The 16839-nt window shown below is 40.0% G+C and overlaps 1 protein-coding gene across 7 annotated transcripts in view; it reads right to left on the reverse strand.

Moving 5' to 3' along the window:
* Positions 1–16839, reverse strand: part of CTNND2 (catenin delta 2) — a 658470-nt gene that overhangs the window by 83229 nt on the left and 558402 nt on the right. For all 7 annotated transcript variants that reach the window (XM_069808867.1, XM_069808868.1, XM_069808866.1 and 4 more), the window contains 2 exons: positions 16011–16196; positions 6260–6433 (listed from right to left, as the gene is read on the reverse strand). In XM_069808867.1, the coding sequence (XP_069664968.1) occupies positions 6260–6433; positions 16011–16196 (360 nt within the window). The remainder of the gene's footprint in view (positions 1–6259; positions 6434–16010; positions 16197–16839) is intronic.

Consider the following 16839-nt stretch of genomic DNA (forward strand, 5'->3'; position numbering starts at 1 on the left):
AGAGCAGCACTTGTTTCTGATGTTAAGGAGCCCAAGGAGAAGTAAGAAGGGGGTTCAGCAGAACTGCCACCTTGGACTTCTGGAGGGCAGGCTGGCCAGTTTGGGAGACCCATTGACAGAGTCCCTTGGGAGGCAGTCCTGAAGGGCGAAGGAGTCCAGGAAGGCTGGACATTCTTCAAAAAGGAAATCTTAAAGGCGCAGGAACAGGCTGTCCCCATGTGCCGAAAGACGAGCGGGTGGGAAAGATGACTGGCCTCACTGAGCAGAGAGCTTTGGCTGGAACTCAGGGAAAAAAACAGAGAGTTTATGACCTTTGGAAGAAAGGGCAGGCAACTCAGAGGAAGACGACACCAAGTTGGGTGGGAGTGTTGATCTGCTTGAGAGTAGGAAGGTTCTACAGAAGGGTCTGGAAAGATGGGCCGAGGCCAGTTGTATGAGGGTCAACAAGGCTCAGTGCCGGGTCCTGCACTTGGGTCACAACAACCCCATGCAGCGCTACAGGCTTGGGGAAGAGCGGCTGGAAAGCTGCCCGGTGGAAAAGGACCTGGGGGTGCCAGCTGAATATGAGCCAGCAGTGTGCCCAGGTGGCCAAGAAGGCCAACAGCATCCTGGCTTGTAGAAGAAATAGTGTGGCCAGCAGGAGCAGGACAGGGATCGTCCCCCAGTACTCGGCACTGGTGAGGTGACACCTCGAGTACCGTGTTCGGTTTTGGGCCCCTCACTGCAGGAAAGACATGGAGGGGCTGGAGTGTGTCCGGAGAAGGGCAACGAAGCTGGTGAGGGGTCTGGAGCACAAGTCTTATGAGGAGCGGCTGAGGGAACTGGGGCTGTTTAGTCTGGAGAAGAGGAGGCTGAGGGGAGACCTGATCGCTCTCTACAGCTGCCTGAAAGGGGGTTGGAGCGGGGTGGGGGTCAGTCTCTTCTATCGAGTAACAAGCGATAGGACAAGAGGAAATGGCCTCAAGTTGCACCAGGGTAGGTTTAGGTTGGATATTAGGAAAAAATTTCTTCAGTGAAAGGGTTGTCAAGCATTGGAACAGGCTGCCCAGGGAAGTGGTCGAGTCACCATCCCTGGAGGGATTTCAAAGACATTCGGACGTGATGCTTAGGGACATGGTTTAGTGGTGGATTTGGCAGTGCTGGGTTAATGTCTGGACTCGATGATCTTAAAGGTCTCTTCCAACCTAAACAATTCTATTATTCTATGAACAGACACTCAGGAAAACGAAGCTGGTCATACTGTCATTAAAGCAGATGAGGATAATTTGTAAAGCCTGCAAAGTAACTGGGACAGAAGCCTGGGCACACAGAAGGGACTAACCAAGGCCCAGAGGAGGTGTGCTACCTGTTCTGATGTAAGCCATTACATTGCAACAGAAACATAGCAGATCTTGTTTTCTGTTTTCTAAAGGTATGCATTACCCATATAAGTTATGATAATATTTTAGAAACAAAACAGGATCACATGACTGAAGAAATTATTTTTAAGGGTTTGACAAAACTAAGGAAATCCTACTTGTGGTGACATCTCTGTGTTTTTAACTGCATGTAATAGAAAAGATAATATTGTAGGACCAGAGGCAATGGGAACAAACCGAAACACAGGAGGTTTGCACCAGGAAATGCTTTTTCACTGTGAGGGTGACCAAGCACTGGCACAGGTTGCCCAGGGAGGTTGTGAAGTCTCCAGCCTTGGAGACAGTCAAAAAACTGTCTAGACAAGGTCCAAGGCAACCAGCTCTAGGTGACCCTTCTCGAGCACACGGTTGGACCAGACGACCTCCTGAGGTCCCTGCCAGCCTCACCCGTTCTGTGATTCTATGAGTTCACAGCAGCAGGTATTGCAGAAATGTCTCTCGCAGATAAACTGACATCAGCCTAAATTTAGCTGTCAGATACATATAGACAGACGTAGTAATATACAGATATCCTAGTGTCTCTTCCTGAGAGGGAGATTTTGTTCAGAAGGGACATAACCTTGGATTCTTGACATCGTTAACTCTAGGACATTTTGCATATAACTTCTTACATGCTCAGTAGATTTAATGTATTAATAGCCTATTGACCAAGGTGAAAAGTAAAAAGAACTTTCCATTTTTATTCCCACCATCTAAGGAAAAATACTGATGCCAGACTACATATAAAAAGATCTATGGAGATTTCCTTTTACAGGATGAGTCTTGTAATTTTATACCTTGTAATTTTTTTAATCCAAGATATTAAAATAAATAATGATATGAGGTTGCAGAAAGGACTTCAGGTTTGAAGTGCTACAGTGAGAGAAATTTCTTAATAAGCAGGCAAGTATTTTCAGAATACAGCTGAGTGAGTCAGCAAACCTCCTATTTTTATTTGTGTGGTTTTGCACAAACTTGGTTAAACCCAAATTAAGTGGCAAAGAAAACTAACAGAGCTCCCAATGAAAGTCGATACCTAATGGGAAGTAAAGAGTCTCCACTGCTTCCAAAGGCGTGTCTCAAGCCTTACTCGCTCAGGGAAAACTCCAGATAAGCTTGATGAGGAATGTATTTGCCTAGATTTTTAATTCATATTACTAAGCAGCTTTAAAATGCAAGCTCATATTAAGTATAATTCGAAAAGTCTACTTTTGGAAAAAAAAAATATCTCGGAGTGGCGATGACAGAAAGCAAACCCAAAAGCAATGGCCGGCCTTTTTATGTGTTGCTCCTTCTACCTGTAGGAAGTTTAGGATACAGTGAAATTACCCCGGTTATGATTCGATGGGAGAAAATATCTTGGGAAGCAATGACTCCCCTCAAACAGAAACCCACCCAGCCCCAAGGAGCAGCTGACTTCTGCAGAAGCGGGTAGGTGTCCGCACACACAGCGCTGAGAACCTGACCGTAGTTTGGATGCGTCCTCCCTGGAGTGCCTACTGCTCGTGGCCATCGCGCCCATCCGGAGGGGGATGCGCAGTGACCAACTGCTAGTATTGCACACCGCTGCGCAAAGCAGTAGTCAGACCTAAAAAGTGGTATCCTGGCAGCGATGTGGAAAACTAATTTGTCAAATCTCCCCCAAAGGCTCACATTATTTGGCTGTCTCCATATATATTATTCCAGAAGGGCCATTCGTATTTTGCATAGATGCATCAAGTAAGCACATGAATAAAAAAAGAGAGATCTGTGAGGATACGCGTGCACTTTTTCATGAAAGAAATGGGTTTGGTTCCTTCAGATTCCAATACCGGTGTCCTCCCTATATGACATCTTGGTGCAGAAGAGCGAGATGAACGAATTTCCACATTCACTTGAAACAGCCTCTTCCAAAATGAGTTCTGCTTTGTGTATAAGCTGTCAATCTCTTCTTCAGAATATACATCAAAGTCAAGATACACAGAGGTGATCTATCCCAGGTTAAATTCTCACATTGAAAATATCCTTCCTCACACCTCAGGTCAGTACCCTGTTTTAATGGTAAACTTTCATTTGGACCTGTTAATGTATTTGTCACCAATATGCTCCTTTTTTGATTCATTATAAATTGTCTTGCTTCTAACAATAATTGCACAGACAAAATATCGTCCTAGCCATTGTAAAAAAAACAAGCTTACTTTGCAGATGGGTAATATATGGCAAGACTTTGGTCCAAAGCTTGACATAGAAAAATTATATGCAAATATATGTATGTCACACTTTTTCCTTTTTTGTTAGTTTTTGGCTTTAGAAGGAATTCCTGCAACTGAAACAGTGCTAAAAATGTCCTACAGATTAAGATTTATTATGTGCATGTGTTGATTTTATGTGTGTGTATCAATGAGAAACTATTTTCCTTGAAATAATGAAAACTTTCAGCCTCTCTCAGCTATTAATCCTTAAAGCTACGTACTGCTGCTTTCTTTTTGTGTTTGAAATTTTCGAAAGCAGTCTAGGGGATTTAGAGACATATCATCTGTTAATTCTAGTGGCAGACATTTATCTAAATCCCCTACACAATTTTTTATTTTTTAAAAATTATTCAAGCTTCCTTTTATCTGCTCACTTTCCCTTCACAATGGCATTGGCTAAGCTCTGCCTGTGGTAAAAGCTTTACCTCTGGGTCACTGAAGATGATTAGACAGCTTTATACCAGAGGAACCAAAAGGGTGAAACAGCTAGGAAAGAATTATGCAAGTGTATCAACTGCACTGTATTTTTTTCCAGAAGAGACTGTATCTTCGGAAGTGTGGGGGCATGCCTGGTGCACTGGCTGCCTCATATATTCTGGGATTCTTCTGGCATTAAAATAATGCTAATTGGAAAACCCCCACAATTGCCATTGCTATTAATATTAATAGCAACGTTATTTATTTTCATGCAGTTTGCTCTTTTTCTCTCTTTCAGCCCATCACAAAGTTCTTCTTGAAAGATTTCAAGTTAAAAAAAAAAAAATCTTTTCCCATTCTTTATACAATTACAATTTCTTGGAGGAACTAAAAAAATGAAAATCTCCCTTTGGAATAACCTCTTCCTTTAAGAGTTTTCTGTCTTTTATTTCAGTCATTTTCTATCCAGAAGACTGCAGCAGTGGAAAGGAGAGGTCAAAAGGTGGAAACATCAATGCTTATGTAATCCCCAAAGAGGATTATTCCCCTCACAAAAATGGCTAGTATGACATGTGAAATTAAGGATATTCATTCTGTGTCTGCACATCACTTGTAATGGAATTGGTGAATCTTTAGAAAAATAGAGCAACATGAGAACAACTGAGCTTTTCCCATGGTATCAGTGCAGATAGTATTAAAGTTCAAATCAGTTTTTCTAACCCGGCACCTGCCAAAGAGCTCTGTGGAGCTTTCCTTCCTCTCCCTGTACACTTCTGCCAACTAAAGGATGACAGATATACAATTTATTAGAAATGGGAGAAGGGGCACCACTTGGATTTTAGCACTCCTATTAGTCCCGGCAAATATGTATGCATTGTTTTCTCATTTGGACCAGGACTACACCCATTCCCAGATGGATAAAACACATTTATCCTGTTTCTGTGCCAGGATTACACAATCTGATGTGGTCTACAATACGAGAATAATAAAAGTGTAATGATTTTCAGGCGCAGTGTATACATAGCATTTCGTAGGACAAAAATCACTGGACAGATAATTTGTTACTCATTTCATGTCACTGAAAGCAATAGTTAAAGGCATTTTATAAGTTTGGTGGAACACAGTGCTCAAAAAAAAAAAAAAATCACATGCCGCTGAAGATCTACTGAATGTGCCAAATCAACTTCCAATAAAACTTTATGGGAAAAAAAAGCAATTTATTAGCGTCAGGACTAACACTTCAAAATGAATGCCTAATTAAAATGGTATTTACATATCGCATACTAATGCCCAACTGCTTAAAATCAAACAGGATACCTTCTGAGACATAACCTTGATAACTGCATTTCCCCATACATCTGTGTTTTCATAGTAAATGAGAAAAATTCCCACTGAGAGTTAACTTAAAATCAATGCATTATATTTATACAATTCACCCAAACCAGTTTACCATTAGGAAAGAAATGAAAGAATTGCCCTAAAAAGAAGGCTCAACTGTTACCTTGAATTTTACTGATTTGTTCCAAATTTAGAGTATTTTCAAAACCTAATAAATGAGTTCTTAAATTTTTTTCTCAATTCACTGCAAATAATACATGAGAGAAAAATGGATCTTTTGAATATAATTGAAAAGTGGGATTAGCTGGAATAAAGTGCCTTGATTGAGCATTTCCTTGCTCATTGTACATATTTAATCATATTGTCCATGTATTTTAGTAACGTCTCATATTTTAAAAAAAGTAGATGGTAAGATTACTTGTGGTGGTGTCACATCATTTATATTTTGCCCTCCTCTCGCCTGGTTTCTCTTAAGAGAGAGAATGTCAACCAGTTTCTGCAGTGACAAAACAATACCGTTTCATTTGATTGTCACTGGTGATATTTTTGGCTCATTTTTCATGGCTCTGTCACCCAGATTCATAAAGAAGTTGCTGCTCCTCATTTGGATATTGGTTTTCAGCGGCAATTTTTCATACTTGACTCGACCAATATGATTTTCACTGCTGTCTGCTGACTTCTGTTATGACACGACTATCTGTATCAATTCAGAGGACTTAAAATACTATCTCAAATTTGACTGCAGATAGTTCTGTGAAAACAGAAGGTTACTCCACTACCAGGAGCATTCAGATACATATTTATCACCAATTTGCTGTTATCTGTAGGGGTTTTTCCGAATTGAAAAAGAAATACGTATCAGGTTAACAATCCTACCTTCCAACTCCCAGCAGCCAAGTTCTGCAGTGCCCCTGCTGCCCCCTCCAGCGTGTCTGGATTTGAGCACTCAGAAAGAAGTGTGAGGTAGGGTTTGACTATTGAAGGGTGCCACAGCATCTGGATTCCTTTGGGTGGTTCTGCACAGTCTGGGAGAGGTCCTACGCCATCCCACTGTTGGAAAGTAGAAATCAGATTGTCAGCAAGGAACGGCGAAATACTCGAGAATTGCCTCAGTTGAGGCTGTAACCTCTACGTGTGCGTGCATGAAGGCATCTGCCTGCAAGCAGCCGTTCTCAACTTCAGCATATCATGTGGTTCTTCGCAGAGAAACCAAATTTCCTACTCAACACTCCTTACAGAAGAGCTATAGCATTGGCAGAAATCACAGTGTTTTAGCTAGCTGACATAACAAAACCACTTTTCCCTGCATGTATTTTTTTGGGTGGGAACACAAGCCCAATGAACGTGAATGTATCTTAAGAGGCAAATCTAGAACTTGCATGGGAAGAAGAGATTTTCCTTTTCCACGTCCTGCTCAGTTCTCCGCATCCTCTCTTTTCTCCTGAGGGAAAAAACAACACAAACCACTACTGTGGAAAACTAAATCATTCAAGGCCATGAGTCCTCCATCCCCTGACAGATCCAAGTGAGACAAGTCTTCCTCAACTGCGTAACTTCTTCTGGCTTCTCACCGCGCGAGTGCCAGAGGCATTCGACCATACAGCCAGCCAGCCGCATGGTCTGAGGTTCCGATGTAGTCAGCAGAACCTCTCACAAAACAGACTTTCCATCTCATCACATACTTTTGCCATGAAAATAGTCTGATATCCAAAATGGGCAATATTAAAACCTGGACACCAAACAGGTTATTGCACGAACCCCACTCTTACCAGAAAGAGAAACTTTATTTCAGGAGAACAGTGACTCACTTCTCCAGTGGAATGCACAATAGTTGCACCTAAGCATGAAACATCTTAAAAGAAGGAAATTCAAGGACTTTTCTTTCTTTTTTAAACAAAAGTAAGGTGTGGAATGGACTTTAAATGAAATTTTAAATGTGATTTCTATCTATATATGTAAAGTATATTTTGCTTTGCTTTGTACAGGTAAAGGGATTTCGAAAATTCATAGCCTTAATACCACTGTTAGGAACAAGCCTTGACTTTTTAATAATTTATTTTCTAACACCTCTGACATGTCCAGATTGTATGATACAATACAAAATAAACCTTTTAATGCCTTGGGTTAGAGCTTACTGTTATTATGTAGATAAAAAATGTGTATCATAACATTAAACATCTACCAGACACGCAAAGACAGCACAAGCCAAATTAATTCCTTGTTTAGATCTGCAACAGTTAATTTAATTAGTTATAAGTCAAATAACACAACAATACTTGTACTGGGAAAGACCTAGAATCTTTCATTTTCAGGAAGTATCAATCATAATTTTGTTAAAGCTAATTTTAAAAATCTACATATAGTTTAAGGGACAATCAATCAAGTCTTATCTAATAACAACTAACATAACTTAATTTTAACAAGGTCTTACTAGATTACTGTCATTGAGAATGAAAACCACTATTTTTTTCTAAATTAAAGCAGAACAAACACCAAAGCAGAAAGCTAGTGGGTCCATTTAATACACAGGAGCAGAAAACCAGAAAGCTGCTCAGTTATGAAACTCACTGCACTGGACAAAAGTTACCATAGTTTAAAAGAACTGGCACAGCAATACTCAGTGGTGGTTGAGAAACTACAGGAAAATTGCCTTCTGGAGAAACAATCCCTTTAAATGACACTATTATAGGGCTGTGCCTTTGAATTTTTTAATACATTTCTGCCTTTAAACCAATAGGTTGATTTCACCGCATGTGACTGTTCTCCTCTTTTCTCCATATAAATCACCATCCTTGCCAGAAATGACTTCTCGTCAGCTCATAAAAAATACATTAAAACCTGCTTCTTATTTTAACTCTCGGAATTCAATCATTTGCACTGTCAGAATTTCTTGGAAAACAAATGAGAAACATATCTTACAGGTCAAACCTGACCTCACACCAGATTTAGACTTTGTTCCTTAGTAAGTCCACTAATGAATGACTTGGGATATCCAAGGGCACACATTCAGGTCTTCATCCATCTCATTCCAATCCATTGCACGAATTATGGACGCGTTATGCAACTGAGCAGTGTTTGCACAGGGTATTTACTATATTATTTCAGGGAAAAAAGTACATATAATGTACCAAATGTATCAGATCTTTTGTGCATATGTGGGGACGTAACTTTTTTTTAAACTTGGGTATTTACACTCTTATAATCCCAAGGACTGCTGAAAATCAGCTGATACAAATAGAGCTGTAAATATGTTCATGCTGTGCTGGTACATATAAAACACTGGAAATTATACTTGCAGATAAATTAATATTTAATGTGGTTTTGCCATTCTGCCCAGTAATGAGAAAACATTTACCAAAAAAAAAAAAAAAAGTGAGACAGATTACTCTATTTCCCTGCCCTTCTTGTGACTCACTTTTAGCACAACTGCATTAATTTATCACCAACTGCGGAGGAGTACCTTTTTCTCAAGACACCGTGATGCCTCACAGTCCCTGTGAGGGTGATGGAAGTCTTTGGTACCGCACGTGCACGTGCAGTGATGATGGAGTAAATCCAGCGACACCGGGTAATGCCCCGCGCCGTTCTTCAGGCGCGGCGTGCGTGCCCTGAGCAGCCCGCGCAGGGACGGCGTCGCTGCCCACCATGCGGAATATACGTGTTAAACCACGACAGGCAGCCTCTTTGCGGTCTTGCGATAATGGGTGGCAGCACCGCAGCCGCCTTCTTGGAGGTAGAGGGCACAACCAACTGCGACCCGTCACATACCCCCTGTCTGCGTGTGTCAGCTCCTCTCTGCTCCTGCATGTGCGGACTTGGCTAACTCATCACTGAAGGGGTTAATGGCTTCTGGCATCTTCCGTGTAGCCGAGACCAGCGCCTGCAGCCGAACAGCCCAACTGTTGCAGGGTGTGCAGGACTGACACGGGTCAGAAAACAAGCTATTGCAAAGGAGGTTTACCTGATCTTCACCCATTTATTTTGTATTTCATAAATAGAAGCATCAATTGACTCAGTGAAAAAAATATCACGAAACGGTATTACAGTCCGTTTTCTGAAACGGTGGCTAAGGCATGGCAGAAGTTGCTTTGTAGTTCACATTGCTCAATATTAATGAGCCGAGGCAGCGTGCTAAACAACTCTACCCAGTGAATTACTGGAACAGTCACTGTATTGTTGCAGACCATCAGGAATGATCAGTAAGGTCTATCTGAGGTAGGCTGTGGATGTAATTACTCTTCCTAGCTTATGCTAAGGAAGAAAAAAAGTCATAAACAAATATTCCTTCTAGGCTTCCCTCCTTCAGCCAAAATTACCCACATATATTGTGGTAGAAGCTGACAAACTGTTTGTTATGTGGGTGAGATACAAATCTCTCATTTCCTGAAACTGGTGCAAAGAAAAGATGAAAGTCAAGAAGAATAAAAAGCCAAATATAAAGATCTTCAAGAACAACAGACTTCTGAGAGTAAGAGTACTCTAATAAAGATTCCAAAGTTTTCACATTACTATGGAACTTCGAGAGGAGAAAAACATCACTCATCAAAATGCTCCTCCATGCCCACAACAGATTATCTACCACCTTCTTTCTCATTTTCTTAAAAGCAAATCCATGTTTATAGTGTAATTGTACTGAATACCAGGGAAGGCTTCAACTCAGTAAGAGAAGTGCACTCTCTGTATTTTGGTTTTTGTACTAACAACCTCAGGTTGGTGGGGTTTGTCTTTAAGGAGTATTACACGACAAGACACTTTCCTCTGATAACAAAACAAGTGTTTTATTTTCATTTTTAAAATATGAGTACTTTTCCCCAGCCTGTGCAAAATACCACTACTTAAAAAAGAAAGTCTAGGAAAATCCTCAAAAAAATCCCAGCAATGCCTAAAACCATCTTTGTCTCTCTTCAATGATCTAGACATTTGAGATAGTCTGATAAGCTGTGGCTATGCTCTTTGTAGCAGCAGTGACAAAATTTATATCAGCAATGAAACAGTGCTCATCAAAAGCATTTTTGAAATGCCAAAGACTTTTAAACTACCAGGCCCCCTGAGAGGACAATGATTTCTCACCCTGCAGATCTTAGTGGCTGTGGCAGTGTATGCCAGCTGTCCTTAGGCATATCAGTCCAACAACCTCTTTTGGAAACGCTTGTCCAAGAGATGCGTTGGCCAATGCTGTCAAGAGCAGAAATCTAAAGTCAAGCAACAAAAATTCATCAAAATCACAGAGTGCTTTCAGGAGTGATGGGAATCTATGCAGCTGATACAAAAGGAGGCAGAAATGCCACTACTTAAAGCAAGTCAAATTTCAGTTTAGACATCCAGGCCTAAAGAGAGGTGGTGAATATAAATGAAGGTGTCGACTGACAGAGAGACTACAGGAGTAGGGTGGGAGAGGGCAGAGCTGCTGTGGTCCAGCAACACATAGTCCCAACAAAACTGGGCAATTTTTGGATACGGTTTATTGCATAAATAACAGTAACCTCCCCAAGCTGACGTAACGGTTACAATTTTGGGAAAGGTGTTTGGAATGCGTTCAAAACATTCCAATGTTTTGAAACTTTATTATTAATGTGAGATAAGAATAAATCCAAATTATACTTCAGATTATATATTACATTCTTAAAATAACTGTTGATGCCTTTATTCAACCTTTTTTTATATTATTATGCTTAGCGAAGAAAAATAATTTTATTCGATTTGTGCATTTTGTCTTCGCTTAAAACCAGACCCCTCCCAAATAAACCAGGATGGAGTTCAATCCAGGGACAATAGTCCTTGGCATCTCACTACATCTCCTTCTCCTCACTCCTCTCCTCTCCATACAAAGCTGAAGCTAATGGGCTTTGCGCTGTATTCCACAAATTGACAAATAGAAATTATATTTAATAACCTTGTAGTTTTGACTTTGAAAACAACTTGGTCATATGTGCTACTGAGAGATTCCCAGGGTCTATGAGATGTTTCTGTGTAGGCAAGCAAGAATTTAGAAATGGTCACTAAAAAGCTCTGTAAGGAGCTGCTTGAGATAGTTGATTTCTTGCTAATCAACACTTGGCATAGCCACCTTGTGCAAAACAAGGAAGCAACAAGGGGAAATAACATCTTTCCTGAGCAGAACATACTGGCAACACAGCCTTTCATCCCTAATCTCAGCTTAGATGATTAGCTAAACCCAGATTGAAATATGCTTGGTAAAATAGTGGTCTCACCACATGAAAAGGTACATCTGACAGCTTTATTTTTTATTCTTTTTGAAATATTATTGCCTTAAACCTGCTGTTTCACCTGGATAGAAGAATTTACAGCCCATTTAGCAAGCATGCTGAAGAGGTGTGCCAGTCAATTCATAATGATATATAACTTGAAATGTTGCTGTTATACCTTAAGGCTCCTGACAGAAGGTGAAAGAGAAGGTCAGGTTCATTTCAAAAGTGTCACTTCCAATCAAAAATCAGATTTCGGGCTAGATTCTGGGTTGACAAGCATGATCACAGATTGGGAACTCAAGAGGAGCATGAAGCTAAGAAGTCAGCCTGTTTCTTCTTAGTGAAGAAAGGAAAAGAAATGACATAGTGCCGCATGTGTATATAATGGGCTGCATAATAAGAAATAAAGTAAGGATTAGTGGCAACTCCCTGGTTCTTTTACTGAAATTGGATAAATCATAAACCAAAGAAATTAACTTCTACTTTCTTTACAGAGAAAACCAACGAGAAAGTGACTTCAATGTTACAGAAAGTTTCTCCTGTTTTATGGTTTAAGAAACAAACTCCCTAGCTGTGTATGGGATTTTTTTTTTTTTAAGTATAGAAAACTTCAACTGCATCCACAGCTGCTGTCTGAAATAGATACATCTGGTTTTACTGTCCAATTGCAGTAGTTTTGCTACTAGTAGCTTTTAGTCAAGTTGAACACTTATTTAAAAATTGACCACCCCATCAATACCCATATCAGTCACTTCGGAAGGAGTTCAAGAAAATACACACTTGAGAGCTAAGTGAAGAACTGAAGAAGTATACTGTAAAAGGAAAATTTCAAAATTGCATTCACTAAAATCTGAACATTTTTCCCCATGCTATTTTGTAAACCTTATCTTCTGAGGAAGACTGAAACAGTCAATTTTATTATACGAGAACCCCATGCACTGCCAAAAAAAGAACGATACCTATGCCCTCAACATGTATTTTCTGGGGACAAAGTGTAGCAGGCTGCAGGACTGGAAACTACTCCCCTGTACTGAGGTGTCACAACTCTTAGAGATGTGTCTGTGCCCTGTGCTTCGCTGGACGGGAAAGGCAAAACTCTCAAGTATTAAAGGATTCACACAGGTAAATGACTGGAGTTTTAATACTGGGCTGAACTCCACTTTGTGCATCTGTCAGCGACCACAATAGTAAGCCCAAAGAAAGATTTGGTTTTATGTTTGTGAAGAACTTTTCTGCAGGTAACTAGGTTTGTATTGTCTAGCGTGCACGATGTATTAAAAGTAGTCTGAAGCTCGATGCCATCTCTTCACAGGGCACCCGGTAACTGTCTACTTTTAATATACTTATCATCTTCCATTTCTTTGAGGTTTCCTTCCACAGGTTCCAAATCCATGGTGGTGTACAGCGCTTTCAGTGTTTCAGATGTTGTGGATCATTGCATCCTATGAAGATTCCATAGGTATGCCTTCATTATTTACATGTAAAGCACTGTCTATCATTAGCATCATCTTCAGAACTATATTATATTTCAGAGCATAAAAGCTTCCCTGGTGAGGCACTTAAAGGAATGAGCACTCTAAAAATAGCATCCCGAGGAGAGCACGAGATCTGTTCTGAGGGACAGAACAAGCAGCAGGTAGCAGCTTAAGCACTGCCATTGAAAAGAGATTATGAAAGGCATTACCTGGAAAAATTTAGAAGTCTTGCAGAAAAAGATGAGATTACTGTAAAAGAGTACGTACACATGCAATACACAGGGCAGCAGTCAGCACACAGGGAGACAACACATGGTGAAAGCACACGTGAAAATGTTCTCCTGCAGAAAGCGTTGACGAACTTAAGTTCAGATGGGTGAATTCTGACTAACCTGAAGACTGCAAGATGATCCTGTTGTTAGAGACTCTTGCCTGGAAAAAAACAATCTCAATAGTACACCCAAGAATACTGGTTTTTCTTGACACACACAGAAACAGCAACCAGAGTATTCCTGACTGTGACACAGTCCAGAAGAAGAAAATGATCTGGGTTTCCAGTTACTCCTACTTTTCAGTGGCATGAATCTACTGGGGTCCTGAAAAACTGCAAGACAATGACAGAGCCAAAGAAGCAGAAAGAACTTTTTTTTTTTTTACATAATCAGAGTGGGTGGTTTCCAGAAAGAAAGCCAACTTAATATACTTGTGTACTCATTTTTGAAAAAATAAATGGACAAAAAAATTACCTTTACCCTTACCCCAGTTTGAGTAGGAGGTCAAGCTCTACACTATTAATATAAAGGCACAGTTACATGGAAAACATTCTTCTGTTTTTCTTTTCCATTTATGAGGGTAACTTGGGAGAGCTGTTTCCGGCACAGTGATATTGCCGATAGACCTCAGTCACATTTGTTTTTAGCAACATTCTAGTTAACTTGGTAACATTTTAAAATATGTTTGTTATGGTCAACAACAGCCAAGGATCATGGGGTGAGAATAACACACTCTGCAGAACACTCACAAGGCTCCCTTAAACTCCTGAACTGAATAATAGCGACAGGTGAGAACTGGTACACAGCAAGATGGGGTAGGCTGTCCAGATTTAAAGGAAATGAGACGAAAGGAGAAAAATAATTAGAAAAATATTTCTAGTGTTTGTAAGGCAAAGTGGTCCTGGGCACCACAAAATTAGTTCTGGGAACAGTTAATTTATTTCCTTGCCACAGAAAAGCCTAGTGAACATAAACTGGAAAATATGTGCATAGTTTCACTTTTCTTTGGATTTTAAAAATTATATTAAACCCTTCCATTAGACAAACACAAGCAGATCTGAAGAGACCTTTACCATGCTGCATGCTGATAATGAACACTCATAGAAACAGACTAAAGATACCTAAGAGCAGGCAGAAGCACATATATTGTAAAGGAAATGAGCCAAAAGAGATTAGTTCTTTAGCCTGGAGGAGGAGAAAGATCTTTTATAGGGAACCTTTAAAGTACAGAGAAGCCTGACAGGAACATTGAAACAGGGGTACAGACTTACAAGTATGAACCCTAGATCCAGAAATCACAGAAGGAATATAAAAGGAAGAGTTAAAAAAGACTTTATAGAGCATGTGTGTGCACGCGCGCGTTGGTAAACAGAGCATCAAAGGAGAAAGGCGAGTCGCAGCATGACCCGTTCATATCCAGACACGCTCGTTTTGTTCCTGCACTGCCAGTGTAGTGTGTGGGAACTGTTAATTCAGGAACAGGGAAGATGACTGTTTTATGGAGTAAAATTTGTTTGCTTTGGCACTTTTTATCTCACTGTAGCCTAATACAGGAATCACAACAAAAGGCCATAATAAATTCCAGTTATCTGATGACTGCAGTGTTTAACTAGAAGAGTAGGTGAAATTAAAGTCTTACTATTCATGAGTGCTGTGGTTTTCAGTTCCTGAATCTTAGCTTGTTAACAATCCTATAACTTTTCCACATTAACACAATTTGCCTTTATGAACTCAGGAATGTTTTTGATACTGGTTTACATAATTTGTTCAAATACCCTGTGCACCTAATTGCTTACTCAAATGAATATTTTCTTTGAGCAATCTGAAACAGAAATAAATGGCAATGGAAAAGACTAAGTCTAGGAAGAGATGGAGAACTACCTGTTGCCAGCACAAGCCATTTGAAAAAAGTTCATATATCAGTAGCCATTCTCATTACTGTTTAGCACGTGTACTGATACAACAGTGTTCTTCTCCATAATACCATCAGCATTCCCTGAATTTTAAGTTGTTAATGGGAAAACAAGGAGATAAACACACTTTGAAAGCCAACGCACCTAAAAGAAAAACCCGCAGCACCTCAAATAACTTGAGGAAACGATCAAGACTGTACTTTTCAATCTTTGTTTGGTAACGACACTAAATATGTCAAAATATGCATGCTTTTTTAACACTCACTTGTATTGCTTGATTTGGTCCTGTACAGTTTTCTTTCAACATGTAGAGACAGAGTAAAAGACTAACTTTGAAGCACGGAAGTACACAAATATAAGCTCGATTTCTGCTTGCATCAAGGCCTCTCTACACGCGTGTGACTGTGTGGAAGTACAGTGTAAATATGCAGATTACATCTGAATCTTAAGATTTACGCCTTTCATTATAAATGGCTTCCTTTAACAGACTGAGCATTTTGCAGTATTTATGGGGTTCACAGTATACCCATGACTACAGTTTCCAGGTGCCACCATGTAATGTACAACTTTCTCAAGCAAACGTAATTTGTTAATCCAGAGCCATACTCTGCTTTAAGATCTCAGCTAATTAACAAAGGTAACGGTTTTGTATATTACGCATCGTGCGCTTTATTTCTAATACAGTGCATTAATTATTTATATTTTAAATGACGGGCACTTCAACTACTCACAATACAGCTGCAAGTAACTCTCATTACCTGATCTTGTGATTTCTTTTTCTTCTTCTTCTTCCCCCAGCACCCTGAACTCTCTGCGTCTTTTCCATTGGCATCACCACAGAGTAATCCATCAAGTTCATCTGTTCCCATCTGCTGTCCCTGAGATGTTTCTGCAGCTAGCCTGTATGAGAGGTTCCTCAAAATGCACACACAGTTTTCAACGGTCTGAAAAGTGTGACAAAAACCAAACAAAACAGAAAACAAAACCAGAAAGAAGTTAAAATCCTTCCCTTGCTCACTCTGTATACAAAGCAGAAGAAATATCATCGCTCTTTGCACATACATTCTCTCAGCACAATTTTTATCTGCTCATTTCCGAGTGCTCCCCAGGTAACCACAGCTTAGGAGACTTAATAATTTGTATGGAAAGAAACCCGTAGCCTGGACAATATTTTTCTGGGAGGTTTTTTTACTGTTGTTCTGAATTCCACACTGGAGCCCTACGTGAAACAAGCTGGGGTAAAAAGTGATCAAGAGAACCTGAACACCCACACACAGAACGTCAGCAAATTCCCACCTCCTTGAAGAGAAAATGCTACAAACAGAAAATGGCAATAGGTTCTCGGTTTGTTTTGTTTTTTCTTTTTTTTAAACCAGAAATAACCTTTTTTTCTGGCATAAATTCTATGTAAATTACCAGAAAAAATGGGACCCGAATTCTGCTTCACAAGTACTTGCAGCATGAACAGATGCTGTTTCTCGAGTCCAAGAAGTAGGACTAGAAATCTCAGAGTCGTGCTGCTTTTACTGCTTCCAGCCAGGCTGCAGATACCTCGTGGGCAGCCTTCCCCTTTCATCCATTTGCCCC

The sequence above is a fragment of the Haliaeetus albicilla genome, chromosome 21 (assembly GCF_947461875.1).
Source record: "Haliaeetus albicilla chromosome 21, bHalAlb1.1, whole genome shotgun sequence".
In the NCBI taxonomy this organism is placed as follows: Eukaryota; Metazoa; Chordata; class Aves; order Accipitriformes; family Accipitridae; genus Haliaeetus; species Haliaeetus albicilla.